General features: G+C 42.5%; 2 protein-coding genes across 2 annotated transcripts; one reads left to right on the forward strand and one right to left on the reverse strand.

Moving 5' to 3' along the window:
- Positions 1–1,341: 1,341 nt before the first annotated feature.
- Positions 1,342–11,642, reverse strand: vipr2 (vasoactive intestinal peptide receptor 2). Its single transcript, XM_086129678.1, has 13 exons — positions 11,392–11,642; positions 10,394–10,499; positions 8,562–8,675; positions 7,890–7,981; positions 7,116–7,213; positions 5,718–5,850; positions 5,408–5,558; positions 4,928–4,988; positions 4,767–4,836; positions 4,473–4,564; positions 3,408–3,537; positions 3,202–3,243; positions 1,342–2,700 (listed from the first exon to the last, which is right to left on the reverse strand). The coding sequence occupies exons 1-13, from the start codon at positions 11,440–11,442 to the stop codon at positions 2,527–2,529; spliced, it is 1,314 nt and encodes a 437-aa protein (XP_085985804.1). The 5' UTR covers positions 11,443–11,642; the 3' UTR covers positions 1,342–2,526.
- Positions 11,643–12,141: 499 nt separating this feature from the next.
- LOC147194651 (uncharacterized) lies at positions 12,142–16,259 on the forward strand. The gene is made up of 4 exons (XM_086130197.1): positions 12,142–13,580; positions 14,708–14,756; positions 14,827–15,042; positions 15,575–16,259. The coding sequence occupies exons 1-4, from the start codon at positions 13,263–13,265 to the stop codon at positions 16,096–16,098; spliced, it is 1,107 nt and encodes a 368-aa protein (XP_085986323.1). The 5' UTR covers positions 12,142–13,262; the 3' UTR covers positions 16,099–16,259.
- Positions 16,260–16,856: the final 597 nt, after the last annotated feature.

Here is a 16,856-nt window from a genome sequence, read left to right on the forward strand (position 1 = left end):
GTGTGAAACGTTTAAAATTAAAACCTGCGAAACGTCGCACTTTAAAATGGCCAATTTATCATGTTAAAATGTGAAATTTCTAACATATCATGCGAAATTGATCACATGAGCTGAAACCTGTCAAATTAAATCGTGAAGGTAATCACATGAAGTTTATCACGTTACAGCATGAATCTTGTCACGTTAAAATGAAATACATTTTTTTTTCCCCAAAAAGGCAATATGCTTTTGTGGGGGGAAAAAAGTGATCATGTGCAAGCTTGCCCTAATCACCAGCCATCCTCCTTTTGTGCGCCGGTAATTAGAGAGGCTGCATCGGGCCTTCAGTCGCTTGTCGGTCACTAATCATCTTTGTGACCATATGTGAGCATTGCGTCCGTCTTTTCCTCGGCCTGGCCGCGGAATCCGCCAGAAGACAATGGATGCTCGTGCGTTCCCACCGGAGACCGCTGACCTGTGAAATCCGCGACAGGCATGGACAAACCGGTCGCTGGGTGCACCAACATAGAGACGTAGTCCAATCCGCTGTCCAATGACGGACAGTGACTGGCGATGTTGACAGGAACGTGTACCCTATGTTGGGGTTGAGACCCCGTTTATCGTTGTGGAGAATCCGTTCTGAAAAACTACTGCGACAGGTGGTGACAATCACCGACATTGAGAGATGATCTACAAACGAATTATTTTGATATCTTTCTTTGCCGTTATCTCAGTGTCACCATCGTCTCTCAGTGTTTGTCGATTGTTTTTCCAAGGTGAGGATGATTGACAGGTTTGTCGTTTGCCTCGGCGCCCCGTCCTGCCGGTTGCCATGGTGACATGACTCCTTTTCAGTCCTTTTTGCCAATGGCGCTGAAACAAGAGCTCATCTCCAGAATCAAATCTCATTGCCGTTGATGCTGAATAATTCATAAAACGCTCACTAATCAACCCCCTGTCAACTGTGTTTCTTTGCTAGTGTTTGACGACCAATCCTTTTATATGCAAACCAAATTCTGGTGCAGTCTGAATCACTTCTGCAATGCATCTTAGAAATTTTTGGCCCAACACTATGGTTGAACAAAAGGACCATCACAACTTTGATCATATCGTGACCGACATTCATTCAAGGCCAACACTTTGTTCCAGTTCATCACATATGAAACCCTTTTTGACACCCTTTAAACAGTTGTTTGTACTTAACTGTAAACGTCTGCTGACGTCTTGTTTGTCTTTGCACTATTCCTTTTTTTAATCATTGTGCTCCTTTTGCCTTTGTGGGGTTCAAAATAAGACTTGGAATGAACTACAATGCCCTACATATCTGCAAAAACAACAAAAAACAAAAACTTTCATTCTAAATCACTTTTTTATTTATACAAAATAATAATAATAACATACAGGTAGGCCTATGCCAAAGACATGGCATGTAAAAATGAATGTGGGTGTTCCACAAGGTTCAATCTTCAGCCTTGTATACATTTTGGTCCACATTTTACAAATGTTATCCATTTTCAACATTGCTTATCCTGAATAGGGAGTTGCTGGAGCCTATGGGCAGAAGGCGGACTCCACTCTGAGCTGGTCGCCAGTCGGTCACGGGGCACATATAGGCGCCAACAACTATTCACACTCACATCCGTTATCTCAGTGTCCACATTGTCACTGAGTGGGAACCGATCCCACGCTCCCCCCACACAAGTCAGGCGAGTGTACCACTACATCATCAGCGACTCCAAATGTATCAAGTATCAATACAGTATACCGGTAATTGTAATGTTTGTTTTTAATCCAAAAACTGGACATTTCAAATCTACTAAAATAAAATAAAATCCTGAAATATCTGTTATGACCAAGCACAAAAATACAAATACTGAAAATATTTATAAAGTATCAACTTATGATGCACAATGATGTTACGTCCCACCTTTAAATATGTATTTTACACTATATTCCTGGTCACTACTTCTTCTTGAAACCGTAACCCTGGTTGGAATTGACATGTGCCTGTGAGTGTTTTACACTTCGTTGTATGCAGTACTGCTAGGTGTGTGTTAGAAAGTTTATAAATCACTGTAGCATCTATGTTATATTACATTACCGCGTCAATAACTTTCTGCTTTATATGTTGGCATTAAACTAGCAGTCTTTTTTATTAATACAATAGTGTCTTGTTTCGTGCGATGGTATGTGTTCGCACCTCTTAGGCATTTTGGATCTGCACATTATGCTAGCAGATGTTTAATTCGTTTTTATTTTAAGTGTCAATATTACAGTAAACGTTAACCCGGAGTGACAAACGCTTGGTTTCTTATTCAAAAAACCATTGGAGACAATAGGGAAGGAATACCTTCAAATAGGCTGTTAAACACGTTAAATTGTGTCTCAACAGGTTTGGATGTGTTTAAAGTGTATCAAATGGGGTAAAAGTATTTCATTAAAATATTTTAGAGGGTATTTTCGCAACTATTTACAGTGAGGCAGAACCAAGAACCAAAGTTCTTCAAGTTGATGCTAGAGTACACCGGCTTAGTGAGCGAGTCTCAGTCACAGCACGGTGGTCTCGGACTGGAGGATGGACTGAGTTCTGGAGGTGCGCTGGAAGTGGACCGTGTGTTCAGAACCTTTCCAGGAGACTAGTGTGGTGCTGAAGGCTTGAGCTCGCTTCAGGTTACAGTCCATGCACAAGCTATGCCACTTCCTCTTCAACTCACTTTGGACCTACACACATACACACACACACACAAACACGTGAAATATCAAAGTTAGACATTTTTCATGGGAATACAAATCAACAATCAGGAATTTAGAAAATTGAAGGTTTTCTCTTAGGTCATTCTCTTGCCTTAGTTGAAATATTTAAATCCATCAACAGAAATTCATGCGTTGAGAGCCACTGAGGAATATGTTTGTCAGGTACATTTTTCAATGGGTAGGCGCGAATGAGGGTATAAAGAAATTCAAAACAAAATTACAGATTATGATAGTTTTATCCACTTTTTGGTCAGAATCCAGTATTTTGGGGTGAAACCAGGCAATGTTCTCCTGCTAACTCACAAACGGGAAAAATTATGACCAAACTTTTTTTGTCCCTCTATTATTGTTGGTAGGTTCGGTACTATATTGTCACAGAACACAATATTCTTTGGGCCTTGAAAAATTTGTGAAAATGCTTCTGAAACGATTTGCAGTCATGTGAAAAGAGTTGAGTGGATTTCAAACCTCGCTGTTGAGGAAACAGTAGAGGATGGCAACCACCAGGCCCTGAAAGACATCAAATGCAAAAAGAACTAGAACTAGTCGACCATTTCAAATGACAATTCAGCAGGATAGGGACTCGTGTATGATCCTGGTCATCACTAGCCTAACATTTGCGATTCCAAGTTTAAGCAGTGAAATATTTCTGTCATCAGTAATTGTATGAGCACCTGAAATGATCCGAGGGCCAGGTCGAAAAAGATCTTGTAGTCTTCGGCCATGGATTCCGACAGAGACACAAAGACCACGTAGTGGATCCCAAACAGTGGAATGAGGAGGAGAGTCGATTTGGCCAACCGTCTGAAAAACAAAACGTCAACAAAAAACATAAAACCTCAAAATGTCACAAACAAACCAGAAGGCATAACAGTCTTATCTCAAATGAACTTTTCCCACTGAAATGGAAAAGCCGTTCATTCATTTCAGCCTTCCCGCCCAAATTGTTGTAATGGTAGAATAGCACCTGCAAGGAACAAGAAATGTCTCTTCACAATAAACAATTCAGAATCAGTTTTGGTGGAATAAGAATATAATCAACATCAGGAAATGCCATTTTCAAGTCAATGTGGATGTTCCACAAGGTTCTGTCCTCAGTCCTCTGTAGCCTTTTGGTCAGGTCAACATTTTTAAAATGTACCAGATATTTGTTTATTTGGAATTTTTTTTTCTTTGAATCCAAAATCGTAACAATAACATTTAACATTTATCTTTTTTTTTAATGACTAGAATGTCTTTGTATTTAAAGCACCGTGGTCTTTTTAACTTCTCATTAGCGCTTGGAGAACTAAAAATGTGAGAATTGACCACATTGTTTGAATTCCTTTGTTTAAGGAACTGTAGGATCTTTTTTGAGGAGTGGAATTCGGACCCAGAAGCAGACAGTAGACGAAAGTGCCCAAAAATTCAAAATGAAAAACAGAGTTGGGCTGGATGCAGCAGGGCATAGAAGGCTTAACGTGTGAGTAACTCAAAGCTTACACGTATAAAAACAAGCCATACGAGGTGAATATCTGAAAGTGAATGTTAACAAAAAGCAAAAAAAATAGTCACCAGCATCATTTTTTAAAAATCCATCAATAGTGTAACTCTAATTCCAATCAACGGTCATTCATGATGTAAAACACGACAAACATGTTTAGCGACGATGATGGTGAAACGACAAAGCAGTCTGGACGCGTCTTGTCGGTGATGACAAACTATAGATGAAGTGCGTGAAATGTGTGTCAGCAACCCACCCATACTGAGAGTGGTCACCCCCGCCCAGGTCGGGACGCTGCAGCTTCTGCACGAGGATGCGAATGATGTGAATGAAGAGCAGAAAGTTCACCTGGAAAAATAACACGAAGCGAAAAACTCACAACGCTGGAAAACTCATCCATAAGGGAGCAATCAATTTTGACAATTGCTCATTGAATGTCCCTATGTGTCCTGACATTGATGGGCGACCAGTCAATTATTTGTTTATGTGTGTTTCAGCGGCGACCGGTCCAGCCTATTCAAAAAGATGCCGATGTTTGCTTCTTTCATACCACAACGGCGAGTCCGATGGGTCCGTTGATGACCCAGTTGGGTATAGGGTTGTCGTTCCTCTCCCAGCACCTGTCAATCAAAATGCGCTTCGGTTGGATGGGCCGAACGTGCGAGCGAGCGTGACGTCAGCATGCCTGAGACGCAGCGGTCTGTCACTCACCCCGTGTCCTCCAGGTAAATTCTGGTCAGAACCCACGTCAACACAAACACGCTCGGGATGCCTGCGCCAATCAGGGAGCAAAGCCGGTACAGTATTAGGGTGACCTCACCTCTGCCAAATTGGATTCAGACCTCCACTCATGGTGTCATTGAACATAACGGAAAGACTTGGGTTCAATTCATTGGCTAGTGTGGCGCTCCTTCCAGTGTGTACATCATGGCCACCAGGGGGCAGGGATGGCAGAAGACGCTCACAGCGTTTTAGGAAGTTGCAGTAATACTGTATTAGGAAAGTGCTTCTTTGCAGAGGACAAAGAAAATATGCATGAGTGATTGAGTGACTCCACAATTACCAATTGGCGAGGAAACAGCGTAATGTGATTAGATAAGGCAATGCGGATAAACAAAGGAATGTGATGAGATAAAGTCATGTGGATGCAACCCGTATATTTTTGTGTTTGGATGTAGTGATGCGTTTTACCCCATCCGATGAGCATGTAGACGGCAAAGTGTGTGTTTTGTGAGAACATGGCCACCAGGAGTGTGTGGAGGTACAATGCCTCCACCAGCAGCCAGAAGAAATTGGCCATGATGAAGTACTGCAACAATATTAGGCTGGCTCGACACACCACCTGACACACACAGAATTAATCAGGCCGTGACGCTTATTGGCATCAAGGCTCATCACCAGACATCTCAGCGTTCCCGTCATTCATTCCTTGGCACAAAGACGAACAAATTGGCTGAATGTACCCAGTGAAAGACGCGGTGTACCTAATGAAGTGTCTCACCAGCGAGGGCTGCGCGCCGCAGTGCGCCGCACGGCCGAACAAGAGGTGGTCCTTCACCAGCACGGCGGCCGCCCTCAGGATGAATGACAGGAACAGATTCAGGTGGATGGAGTTCCTGGTGCAGCGCAGCTTCCTGTGCGACAAATCACCGACGTCATGGCGGCTAAAAACACTCGCCTCACAAATCGTCTTGTCGCCCCCACCCCAGGAACAACAAAAAGATGAATTAAACTAGTAATGCTACTGCGACTGGTTCGCCCGTCCATGGTTTTACATTGTTTGTTTGCATTGCGCTAAACTACTTGCAAATTAAAACAAAAAATGAACCCATTGAGGGCTCATATCTCGAATCTGCAGACCCCCTTTTTTTATGGGAACGTTTTTAATTGGAGCATTTTAACTGTGCAAGATAGTAATGCATGCAAACATACAGCGTAATAAAATAGAATCGAATGAAATGGTATATCGTGTCACGCTGATCTCTCAAGAGTCTGAAACAGTTCATTTTTCCATAATAACGTCCCCTCGGACAACTTGTCATCCTATAATCGGGCTCATCTGCTCAACACCTGCAGCGAGACAAACCCACGCACTCCAAACACACACAACCACCAAAAAGCGAACACAGGAAGTGGCAGGCCTATAATAGCGTCTCCGTTAATCTTTTGTACATTGGCTAAATTATCCTCCAGGCGGCAAGCTTTGAGAAAACTGAGATTTCCAACAAACGCCAGCCGCTTTAGAGTCCTTCCTACACAATCAAGTGCTTTTCTCGTTTTTCCTAATCCGGCACGACAATAACATGCGAGTGATGTCACACGTTCGGATTGTCGCCATCATGCGCTTCGACGCATGACTAAAGGCTTGGCTTTGTTCCAGACAACCAATGCATGCACTGAAAATATTGAAATATACCATCAAGAGTTCAAATTATTCATTTTATCAATACAATTGGATGCTTCCTTGTGTTCCAATACCTTTGGGTCCGATCCACATTTGCCTCACTTGCTGTATAGGGGCTCCAAAAGCGTTCTCTTATCCCCCCGTTTTCTTCTTACAGCTGTCACAGTACTTTTCTACATTTTCATTTTGACTTTCTCTAGGTGTCCCAATTTACTTTTGTATATATTTTATTTACTTTTCACTTCCTGCCCTTTCAATCTTTTTTTTTCTAAACACAATGTCCAGTGTTTGTCACAAAACAAAAGTTTTACCTAAACTCTCCATTTGTGTCCAAATTTTCTTCACTTTTCCCACTTTGTTTGTGTGTATGTGTGTGTGTGTGCGTGTGTGTGTCCCAATACCAATACTTCCGTGTAATGTTAGTTTTGTAACGGATTACAAAGCTCATGTGCGCCCCCTGCTGTGAAGGAGGCTGATAAGAAGGTTGCGTCTCACCTGAAGAGGAATAGGACAGCACTCCCGGTCGTGAGGAAGATAAGGGATAGGCTGTGGCCCAATGTGTACAACGTCTGCACCAGCATGTAAAATACCAGCTAAACACACACACACAAAATTATAATGATGCAAAAGTGGGGGCTAACAAATATGCTAAGCTAACTCAGCTAGCTAAATGCTCCTGGATGCTATGTTTGTATCGGCTAAGAGTATTTTCTGTCTATGCGTTGACTTTTTTTCTGGCAAGTGTATGCTATGTTAGCTTAGCATCTTGATATGTTTTAAGAAACTGTGTGTGTGTGTGCATATATGTGTGTGCGTGTGTGTGTGTGTGTGTCTCTCTCTCTCTCTCTCTCTCCCTCTCTTGTGTCTGAGTTGCACAATGCAATACGTTATCCAGTTAAGTGAACAAACACAAGGAGTAATTCACGACTAGACATTGGCGGCCCCAAATGAACTCAACTCAGTTGAACTCAGAACTAAAGCTGGGAGCCACAATTAGCAGAGAAGGAAATATTGCCAAACATGACAGCATGACAACAACCTGTTTTTGTTTGAGCAAATTTTTGTAAATGCATTATTACTATTATTATCACCAAAATTAACCCTAACCCCTAAGTCCAAACAATAGCCTAACCCACGATCCCAACTTTTTTTTTATCTTACATTTGTCAAATACTCCATATATTAAAAAATATCACCATTGTAAAGCGCGTGTGGAAATTTCGCATTTTTGAGAACATCGAGTGAAGCGGCTTGCGAAGCCGAATGCACCTTATCGTGGCCCATGTCCGAACCGCAGGCGCTGGTTATGTTGGGGAACACCTCGGACCATCCGGAGGCCGTGCACTTCCTGCTGATGTTCCCTACAGGAGGTCATCAGGATTGAAATGAAGGAGGAGGACGTTCAGGTCCCGGTCAAGGTTATTACAGTTCATGAAAACAAAACAAATAATTCAAACCAAAATTGAAAAGACATATTTGTAAATGAAATACAATCAAAAGAATAACTAACTCAAACTATATTTTATGTTTACACAACTCCTAAAATTAACGATAATTAGAATAAAAATGTATTGGTCAATGATTTCCGAGTGTGTATTTAATACGCATGGGCCAGTTTTCCGACAGCTGTATGGTCTGGTATCGAGTTTCAAACGGCCATTTGGGATTTGTTGTTCTTTTACTGTGTCACGCAGAAGGAATGTCATCGGGAAGCACTGCTGGTTTTGTTTGTTCCTATTTCATATGAGATAAATCCCCGGGATAAATTCAAATACTAAAACGAATAAAAACTCAACTATAAAACAACTGTCAACTATCAAACCCGCACAAAAAGCTAATTGAAAGGAACTGGATTTAAAAAAAACAAAAGTCAAATGGTAACCAAAATTCCTCTATTGAAAAAATGAAAAAGCCTGAAACTTGCTCCTGGTGGGATTTTACCGTTGGTGCCAAAGACGGTCCTGAGGAAGCGAGGGCAAGGTATGGTGGCGGTCTGGCCAATCCCGGTGCGTTCCCAACACGTGATGTTGTCCCAAGTGCCTTTGCAGCCCGCCTCTAAGTGTACAAAAATAATAATAATAATAAACAATCAGCATCCGCCATCGGCAACCACTCAACGTTCAGCATTATCAACCAATCAGCATCAATTACACTCAAATGATTTCTGACAAAGTCACTAATCCTACGATGGTGAGATTTCACACACAGACCTAAAGATATCCATGGGAGGGGGGTTGGGGGGGGGGGGTAATAATCTCAGAAGCATGTTAAGGCCTTCATGAAGTCCAAACATAAAGCTATTGAGTCTTCGCCAAATGCTCTTGTCGTGGCGACGCGCTGGTTGCCAAGAAAATGATGCTGTTTTGGAGGGTCTTTCCATACACTGGAACTGTATCGTTATTCCTATTTTTACATGTATATGTTTATATTTTAATATTTAGAGATCGAGTGTGCCATTTTCTTGAGAAAAAAAAAGCCTCAGCAGCGCCCCCTACTAATTAAGCTAACGTGCTAGGTTTTCATTTTACTTCCTATTGAAACGAATCCCAACAAAATCGTTCTCATCCTCTCATATGGATCAGAATAAAATACAAATAAACAAACAAACAAATAAATAAAAGAGGTGACTTTGGTTTTGCAAAAGCCGATTTGGCGTCCGGGGTGGACTTCGCTCAGAGATGATCAGGAGCGGATTACATTTCATGCTGAACGCAGCTCAGATGATCTCGGCAAAGTAAACCCGGGCCGAATCATTAGCGGGCGGGCACGTGCATGAGCGCGCGTGCATGCGCACACGCACGTAGTTTTGTTTTGTGAGGGATTGGAGGATGTTCGTTCGTCTCTTGAGTGCGTTGCTGCAGCCAGCATCGCGTTTGAACGTCTCGGCGTGTTATTTGTATGATAGAATTGTCATATTCTCATTCTCCTATTGAATACGCGTGTGTGTGCGCGAGCGCGTGTGTGTGCGCGCGCGAGTGGGTGTCTTGTTTTTGTTCATTAATGCTTCACAAAAATAACTGAGCGCAAGAAAAATGCTGAGCGTGGCATTTTTCTTTGTAGGTTGGGAAGAAGATGAACATTTTTTAGTCAAGGTTGCAAGTAATGTAATAGAGTACCAATACTGTACTTGGTTCCTGGACTTTTCAGGTAGCACTTGTGTGAGAGTATAGTTCTTTGTTGACATTTCAACACAAATGGGGGCTTCACAATTTAGCCTTAAAATGTAACATTTGGTTTTTAAATCAGGTCGGCACGGTGGGCGCAGTGCAGGGTTCGATTCCGGCTACGGCCTTTCTGTGTGGAGTTTCCATGTTCTCCTCATGCCTGCGTGGGTTTTCTTTGGGTATTCCGGTTTCCTCCCACATTCCAAAAACATGCATGGCAGGCTGATTGAACACTCTAAATTGTCCCTAGGTGGGAGTGTGAGGGTGGATGGTTGTTCGTCTCTGTGTGCCCTGTGATTGGCTGTTCAGGGTGTCCCCCACCTACTGCCCGAAGATGGCTGGGATAGGCTCCCGCATCACTCGCGACCCTTGTGAGGATAAAGCGGGTCAGAAAATGGATGGATGGATGTTTTAAAACCAGGGTTAGGGTTTCAAAATTACGGATTCAATCCTAAAATAAGGTGTCAAACAAGTGTTAGGGTTTCAGATTAGGGTTTTAAATAAATGCCGAGGTTTCAAGTTGGGGCTATAGCCTGAGCTGGGCTCTCACACTGGGGTTAGGGTGTCAAGTGAAAGATTCCAGACTGGGTTTGGGTTTCTCCTTCGTACCTTTGTGTGGCGCTCGTCTCTCTTGGTCTTCCAGTCGCTTCATGCACTCGGCGAGATCTTTTTCCACCTCCAGCAGGAAATTGCAAGTGGGGTGACGACCGGTCGCCTGCCGTGTGCATCACAAGAAAAAACTTGTTTAAAAATTGTGTTTTTACTTAAATTAAAACAAAACAAAACAAAGAAAATATTTCCCCCATTTTCACTTCATGCAAAAAAGAAACAAATCAGACCGTTGCAAAATCTTTAGCTTGAAAAAAGAAATGACGCATTTGAGAAACTTTTCTTTCAACTGTTCATTTTTTTTAACACAGGCTTTGTCATTTTCAAATTTTCAAAGCTAGAACTCATTCATGTTTTGAATTTAGTTTCAATTAAGTATCACATTGGTGAAATTACAAATTATATGATTTTGCGCATGTTGTTATTTTTTTTTTTGCACGGTTTCCACATCAGTTTTTATTACTGTATGCCTACTTTTGCGCGCCCTGTGTATAAATATAGTGAAAAAATATTTATTTGTAATGGATGTAAATTATATGCGGATTTTTGCTCTTCACGGGTGAGCCAGGTGCAAGATATTCTTTCATGGTTTCATTCTCTACTTTTATTGTGAAGTTTAATGGGTTATTTTTGTTTGTTTTGTTCTTTTCTTCATGTTTTGGTGACCTCGTTTACTGTTAGAAACAGCTCTTAGGGCATTTGTGTAAGTACAAAAATAAACGCTCTGGAAGTGTCAATGACAAGAAAGTGACCATAGCTGTCTTTCTAAATCCTGATCTTTATTTATTTAAGGATGGCCTCGACATGTGTTTGCCTCAAATTTTGTATGAGGCAATTATGATCCAAGTGATCTTGAAAAATAACAACGACTCTCGTTCATGAATCAATCAACCAAGACGAAGACAGTAAAAAAAAAATTAATGAATGAATGAATGAATCCGATGAGCAAAGTAAAAAGCTACAAAAAAAAATAAAATCCAAATGAACGGTGAACTCACCATCAGCACATAAGCGGAGCAAAACGCCAAGAAGAAAATGAAACTTTTCATCTTTTCTTTTCAATCAAAAGGATTAATCAATTATTTTAAAAAAATCATATTATGGATGTTAGCGCTCCTCTTTTAAATGTGTACCCTATAAAAAATACGAAACGTCCAGTGGGATGAGAAATGTGCACGTCTTTTCCCACGCAGCAGCGTGAACGTGCACGCAACGCGCGAGACCGTCGAGTTGTCATTTCTCCGTAGTGGGCTAAAACACTTCCTGCTGGCCCTGTCAAAGTAAATCACAAGTGGGGGGGGGGGGGGGGGGGGGGGGTTAAAGAAACATTGAAATATTGTACATACAGTAATAACATAACTAAATAGAATGTAAAGACAGTTTACCAAATGTTGGATTCCCCACAAACAAGCAAAAAGAGACAGCGTGTCCACATCACACCGTGTTTGTCAAGGGACTTGCAAGTCCCAACGGCTCGGTGGGGGCTTTTCACAAAAACGTGTGTGGTCGTGTAAAAAGTGAGATCAGATACATTTCCTGTGGCAGCAAATATACCGAAAAGAAACCATTGTGATGGTCTTCAAGGGAGTGCTGTCAGAAGTCTTGGTGGCTTCGTTAGAGTGTTCCATTAACCTGCCATGCATGTTTTTGGAATGTGTAACCGGAGTACCCAGAGAAAACTCACGCAGGCACGGGGAAAATATGCAAATTCCACACGAGAAGGCCGGAGCCGGAATCGAACCCTGCACCTCGACACTGTGAGGCGGACGTGCAAACCAATCGAGCACCATGTCGAACATTGGGAAACCAGTCATGGGCTGGATATTTGTCATGGTTATCGTTTTTCTACAGGAGTGTAAGAGGGTTAATTGCAAATGGACAGAAATTTAACGAATGTAAATTGAGAACAGTACCAAAGGAAAACAAACTTGCTTTCAGAATCGAGAACCTTCTTGGGACTCCAGCAACAACCAAGATTTATAATCAGTGCAGTAGTTCAAACTTTTTTTTTTTTGCTATCTTTCAACCGTTTCACACTCCAGCCCAGTAGGTGGCGGAAATGCGTCTGAACCTCGTTTTGCCTGCCGCCATAGAAAATACATAGGAAGAAGAAAACTAAATACTGTACATAGGAAGAAGAAAACGGTTGACGTGGCTGCGCGCGAGAGGTGTCGATCGAGTGCCAGTAGTGATGGCAAAATGAAGCCCCATAAAGCAGTGAAGCCCTGCAGGGAAATACTTCACACACTCTTCGGGGCTTCAAGATGAATCATTTCCTCGACTACGCTATCATGTGGACAGGAAAATGTATAACATGCTTGGTGCATGCAATAAAATGGTGGGGTGTAAATCATGCTCTGAACACATAATAATATGTATTAGAGGAGTGTTTTTACATGAATTGTTCTGTGTTACTTTGTCTATGTTTGTACTTATGCAACAAGTGAAAATGTGAAATAAGGAGGTAAAATAAAGTGCTTATTCGTTTTTATTTAAAAACAATATTTTATCCAAAGTTTTTGGACTCAGGCGGTTTCTTTTTTTGCAGAGAATTTCACCTGCTTTTGAACAAACTCTTTCACATGTTACTGATGAAGCAGGGGTGCATAGATATGTGATAGCAAGTTAGTATGAAGGGGAATACATAGCGTTTCTTTGTCGCTTTTATTTAGAACACTCGAACCTATCATATCATTTCCTGAATCAGTCACGTGGTACACCCCCTTCGCGGGGCTTCAAACGTCATCACTGACGTCATCAACACGCGCTTCGACTCCCCATTCATGAACCACTCATCTCGATTACTCGACATACGCTTCAGGGATTCGAACCGTGGAGTACATCACTAAGTGCCAGTCGTGCTAGAAAAATGTCGCAGCTCTTAACGTCCCAAGTCCTCCACGAGCAGCTGAGTGTCATCATGGCTGCGCTGACCAAGGCAGCCGTACTGGACATCTGCGAGCTTTTCGAGCGCGGCTTGGCCGGCCTCAGAGATGAAGTTAACCGCGGCCAGCAGGAGAACCGCGAGCTCCGCAGCAGACTCAGCCTCATCGAGTCCGTCGTGGTCCGCGGGAGCTTCGCCGGCCCCTGCCCCGACATACCGGAGGACGGTCGCCACCAGCCCGAAAGACAGCGGGACCACCGAGAAGGACATGCCGACGGAGAGGATCCTGACTGCGGGGAGGAGGTGAGCACGCCCACCCCTCAGAGTGGAACCTGTCAGTACGGAAATAAAAGCAGGCGGGTGTTAAAATGTGAGTAGGGCGGCAGCGAACGATTGTCCTCGATTTGATTGATTATTTTTTTTTCAATTCATCAATCAATCTGATTTGTAGAAGAAAAAAATATTGACGGCCACCCCTTTCTTCTTTCATCTAGAACTGCTTCAAACAACAAAGCGTGTGAGGGAAAAGTGGTGAAGATTGCATGACCGTTTTTATGTTATGTGTTGTGTTTATTATATATTTTATGTTCACTGTTTTGCAAAGCGCTTTGTTACAGCAGCAGCTGTTGTGAAAGCGTTTTAAAAATCTGAATGTATTGTATTGGATGGTATTCTTCAAAAACAGGACATCGCTTCTAATTGACAGTGCAGAAACTGCACAATTTGATTCACTTAATTTTCTTCACAGTCTGATATCACGAAGGACTACATGCCCGGAGAATGTTGCGAAACTGAAATTGTGAGGATTTGGACATGTTCAAATTAAACAGTGTCTTTAAATGATTGATGAATTGTCAACTGGTGAAAGAAAGGACACTTTGATTCTCTCCTCTTTCATCTATAACTGCTTCAAACAACAAAGTGTCTGCAGAAAAGCGGTTAAGATTGCATAACTGTCTTGTGTCTTATGTGTTGTGTTGTATAATTTTGTTTTTATGTTATTATGACTTCAAGATGGCGCCGCGAGAGTGGCTGCCCTTTCAGCACCTCTTATACTTTTTGTTCCTCTACTTTCCTCCTTTCATAACTTTGCTGCTGTAAATTTGGAATCATAAAGGTTTTCTTATTCTTAAAATCAGAATGAACAAAGTTTGTTAACTTGATAATCGATTAGTCATTATTACATTACATTATTACGCTTCTAAATGTGGGCTTGTAACCAGGATTGTTTATCTGCTGATTTTTGGGGGGAGATCCAATAATTGGGAAAAGGGACTGCATACTGTGTCTGATGGTATCTGCAAATGAAGTAAGCGAAAGCTACGCTACTGCGATATCAATGCTAATCCTTCTATGGAATTTAACATTAATATATGTTAGTTTGAACACAGTGCACGTTCATTCAAATTTTTTCTTGTTTTACTTTTCAGGTTCCTGACGTGGTGCTGATCAAAGCTGAAGACTCCGACAGTAAGGAAGGTGAGTGATGATGTCACGGAAAGGAGTAGAGCTACATGTACTTGCTGACGATGTTTGTCTTTTGGCATAGAGTACGTGATGTCGGCGGTTGACATGGAGGATGTTACGGAGGACGTCGCCACCACGCCGTCGCTCACACGACGAAGGAAGAGAAAAGGGCAAGAGAAGGACTCGGACAGGAAGTCCGGCCTCACTGGAGCGGTCAGCATGGCCGCCGTATACTCGTTGGATGCCGCTCAGCTGGCTGTGGATGACGTGGCGGCGGAAAAGTCGAGTGCATGCGAAAGTATCTACAACTTTATGTCGCGCTTTTAACAGCGTGTTTCGCTAACCGCCGTCACAGCTCACCTGTTTTCTAGGTTTGGTCATGTGACGTTCACAAGCTGAGCCCTCAGTAACTGTGACCTCATTTTCCATCTTCAGCAAGTGGCAAAATGGCCGTCCCCTGAGATGCATCACAACAAGTGGATTTTGCTGCTTCATTCATATTTCAAAGACATAACGTTAATTAGCAGAACGTGTTTGGATAGTGGGGATGCATACAACATATTATAAAGAAATTGCTTGACTTGACTTCCCATTTCACTTAACAACGGAGAGAAAAAGCCTTCAAAATTGGGCAATTTTTAATTTATTTCTTTTTGGAGAAGAAAAAAAACAATCGCCTACGTTTCAAAAGCGCTAGTATTGGCCGATTATACTTATACTTTTCTGATTCAATTCAGACATTTTATAATGAAAACGACAGTCTTGGTATTCACGCAAGCTGGGGATTAAAAATAGCGTGACGCTAAAATGATGTATGTGATCTGTTGCAGAAGCAGATGCGAATCTGGTTCAGGGTGACGCTTGCCTCCCCACCGCCGACCAGCTGTCGTATTTCCCCAACGTGATGCTGCCGGAGTCTCACCCGTCGGAAAACGCCTGTTGGAGCGAGCCGGTGTCCAATGACGTCACCTCTGCTGGCTTCGACCGCGACGAGCCCACAGATGCCTTCGGCCTCCAGATAGTAAGCGTGTCGGGCTCGGCGCTGCCCGCGGCCGCCGTCAAGTACCGGGAAGGCAAGGCTTCGGGAAAAGTGCGTCGGCACGTGTGCGGCGTGTGCAACAAGACTTTCACCACAGTGCACAGCCGTGACGTGCACATGCGCATCCACACGGGCGAGCGTCCCTTCGGCTGCCAACAGTGTGGAAGGCGCTTCACACAGGCGGCGCACCTCAAGTCGCACATGAACTTCCACACGGAGGAGCGGCCCTTCGCTTGCCCGCTGTGCTCACGCACCTTCCTCAACAAGTACACCCTGAACATGCACCTCAAAAAGTGGCATGCAGACGCGTTGTAAGTTCTTGGAAGGTGGAATTGTAAATTAACTCATATTTATTTTTCCTAAAAAAAAATGTTCGCCTATAAATGATGACTACATAATTGTCACGCCTCATTTTCGTCAGCAGGTGGTGTCCTGTGTTTCAAAAATAAAAAACTGTTAGAATGATTTGCAACTAATTTTATTAACATTCGCAAATTCTTACAAACATCAATCACAAACATGTAAATGGAATATAAAATAGAAAAACACTTATTTTTCTTCAAGCAGTGCAAATATTTTAAAACAATTTATGATGTATCAACTGTACAACCTTACTTTGACACAAATGATGTGCATAGAAATGTACTGGATCATGCACACTCGTCTGACAATGACATAAGCGAACAGGTTTGTGCCACTTGGCGCAATTTTTGTTATGTTGAATTGAAGTAAAACAGAAGTGAAGTCATTTTGCTCTTTCAAAAAAAAACAAAAGCATTGAGTCCCAGCAATGAAGATCTTTGCTCGAAAATGCAGATGAGGGAAAATTCATAAGAATCTTGTGTAGTAAGAATGTAGCAGTATATCTATTTGTATTGTGGGGGAAGCTGTAAACAAAATCCGCAGCCACCGAGCTCTTTTGAATTGCGTGCAATCTGACCGGAGGAGGGTATATGTCGATGAAAGTCATGTTTCCCAGTGTGCCTGAACGCATCTGCAGCAGCTTTGGTTTCTACGGCAACGCCTGACAACGAAGACGGAAGATGGTTCACAGTAAGTCCACTTTTTCCTCT

Source organism: Hippocampus guttulatus, chromosome 14 (assembly GCF_054856545.1).
Source record: "Hippocampus guttulatus isolate MCC_2025c chromosome 14, RoL_Hgut_1.0, whole genome shotgun sequence".
In the NCBI taxonomy this organism is placed as follows: Eukaryota; Metazoa; Chordata; class Actinopteri; order Syngnathiformes; family Syngnathidae; genus Hippocampus; species Hippocampus guttulatus.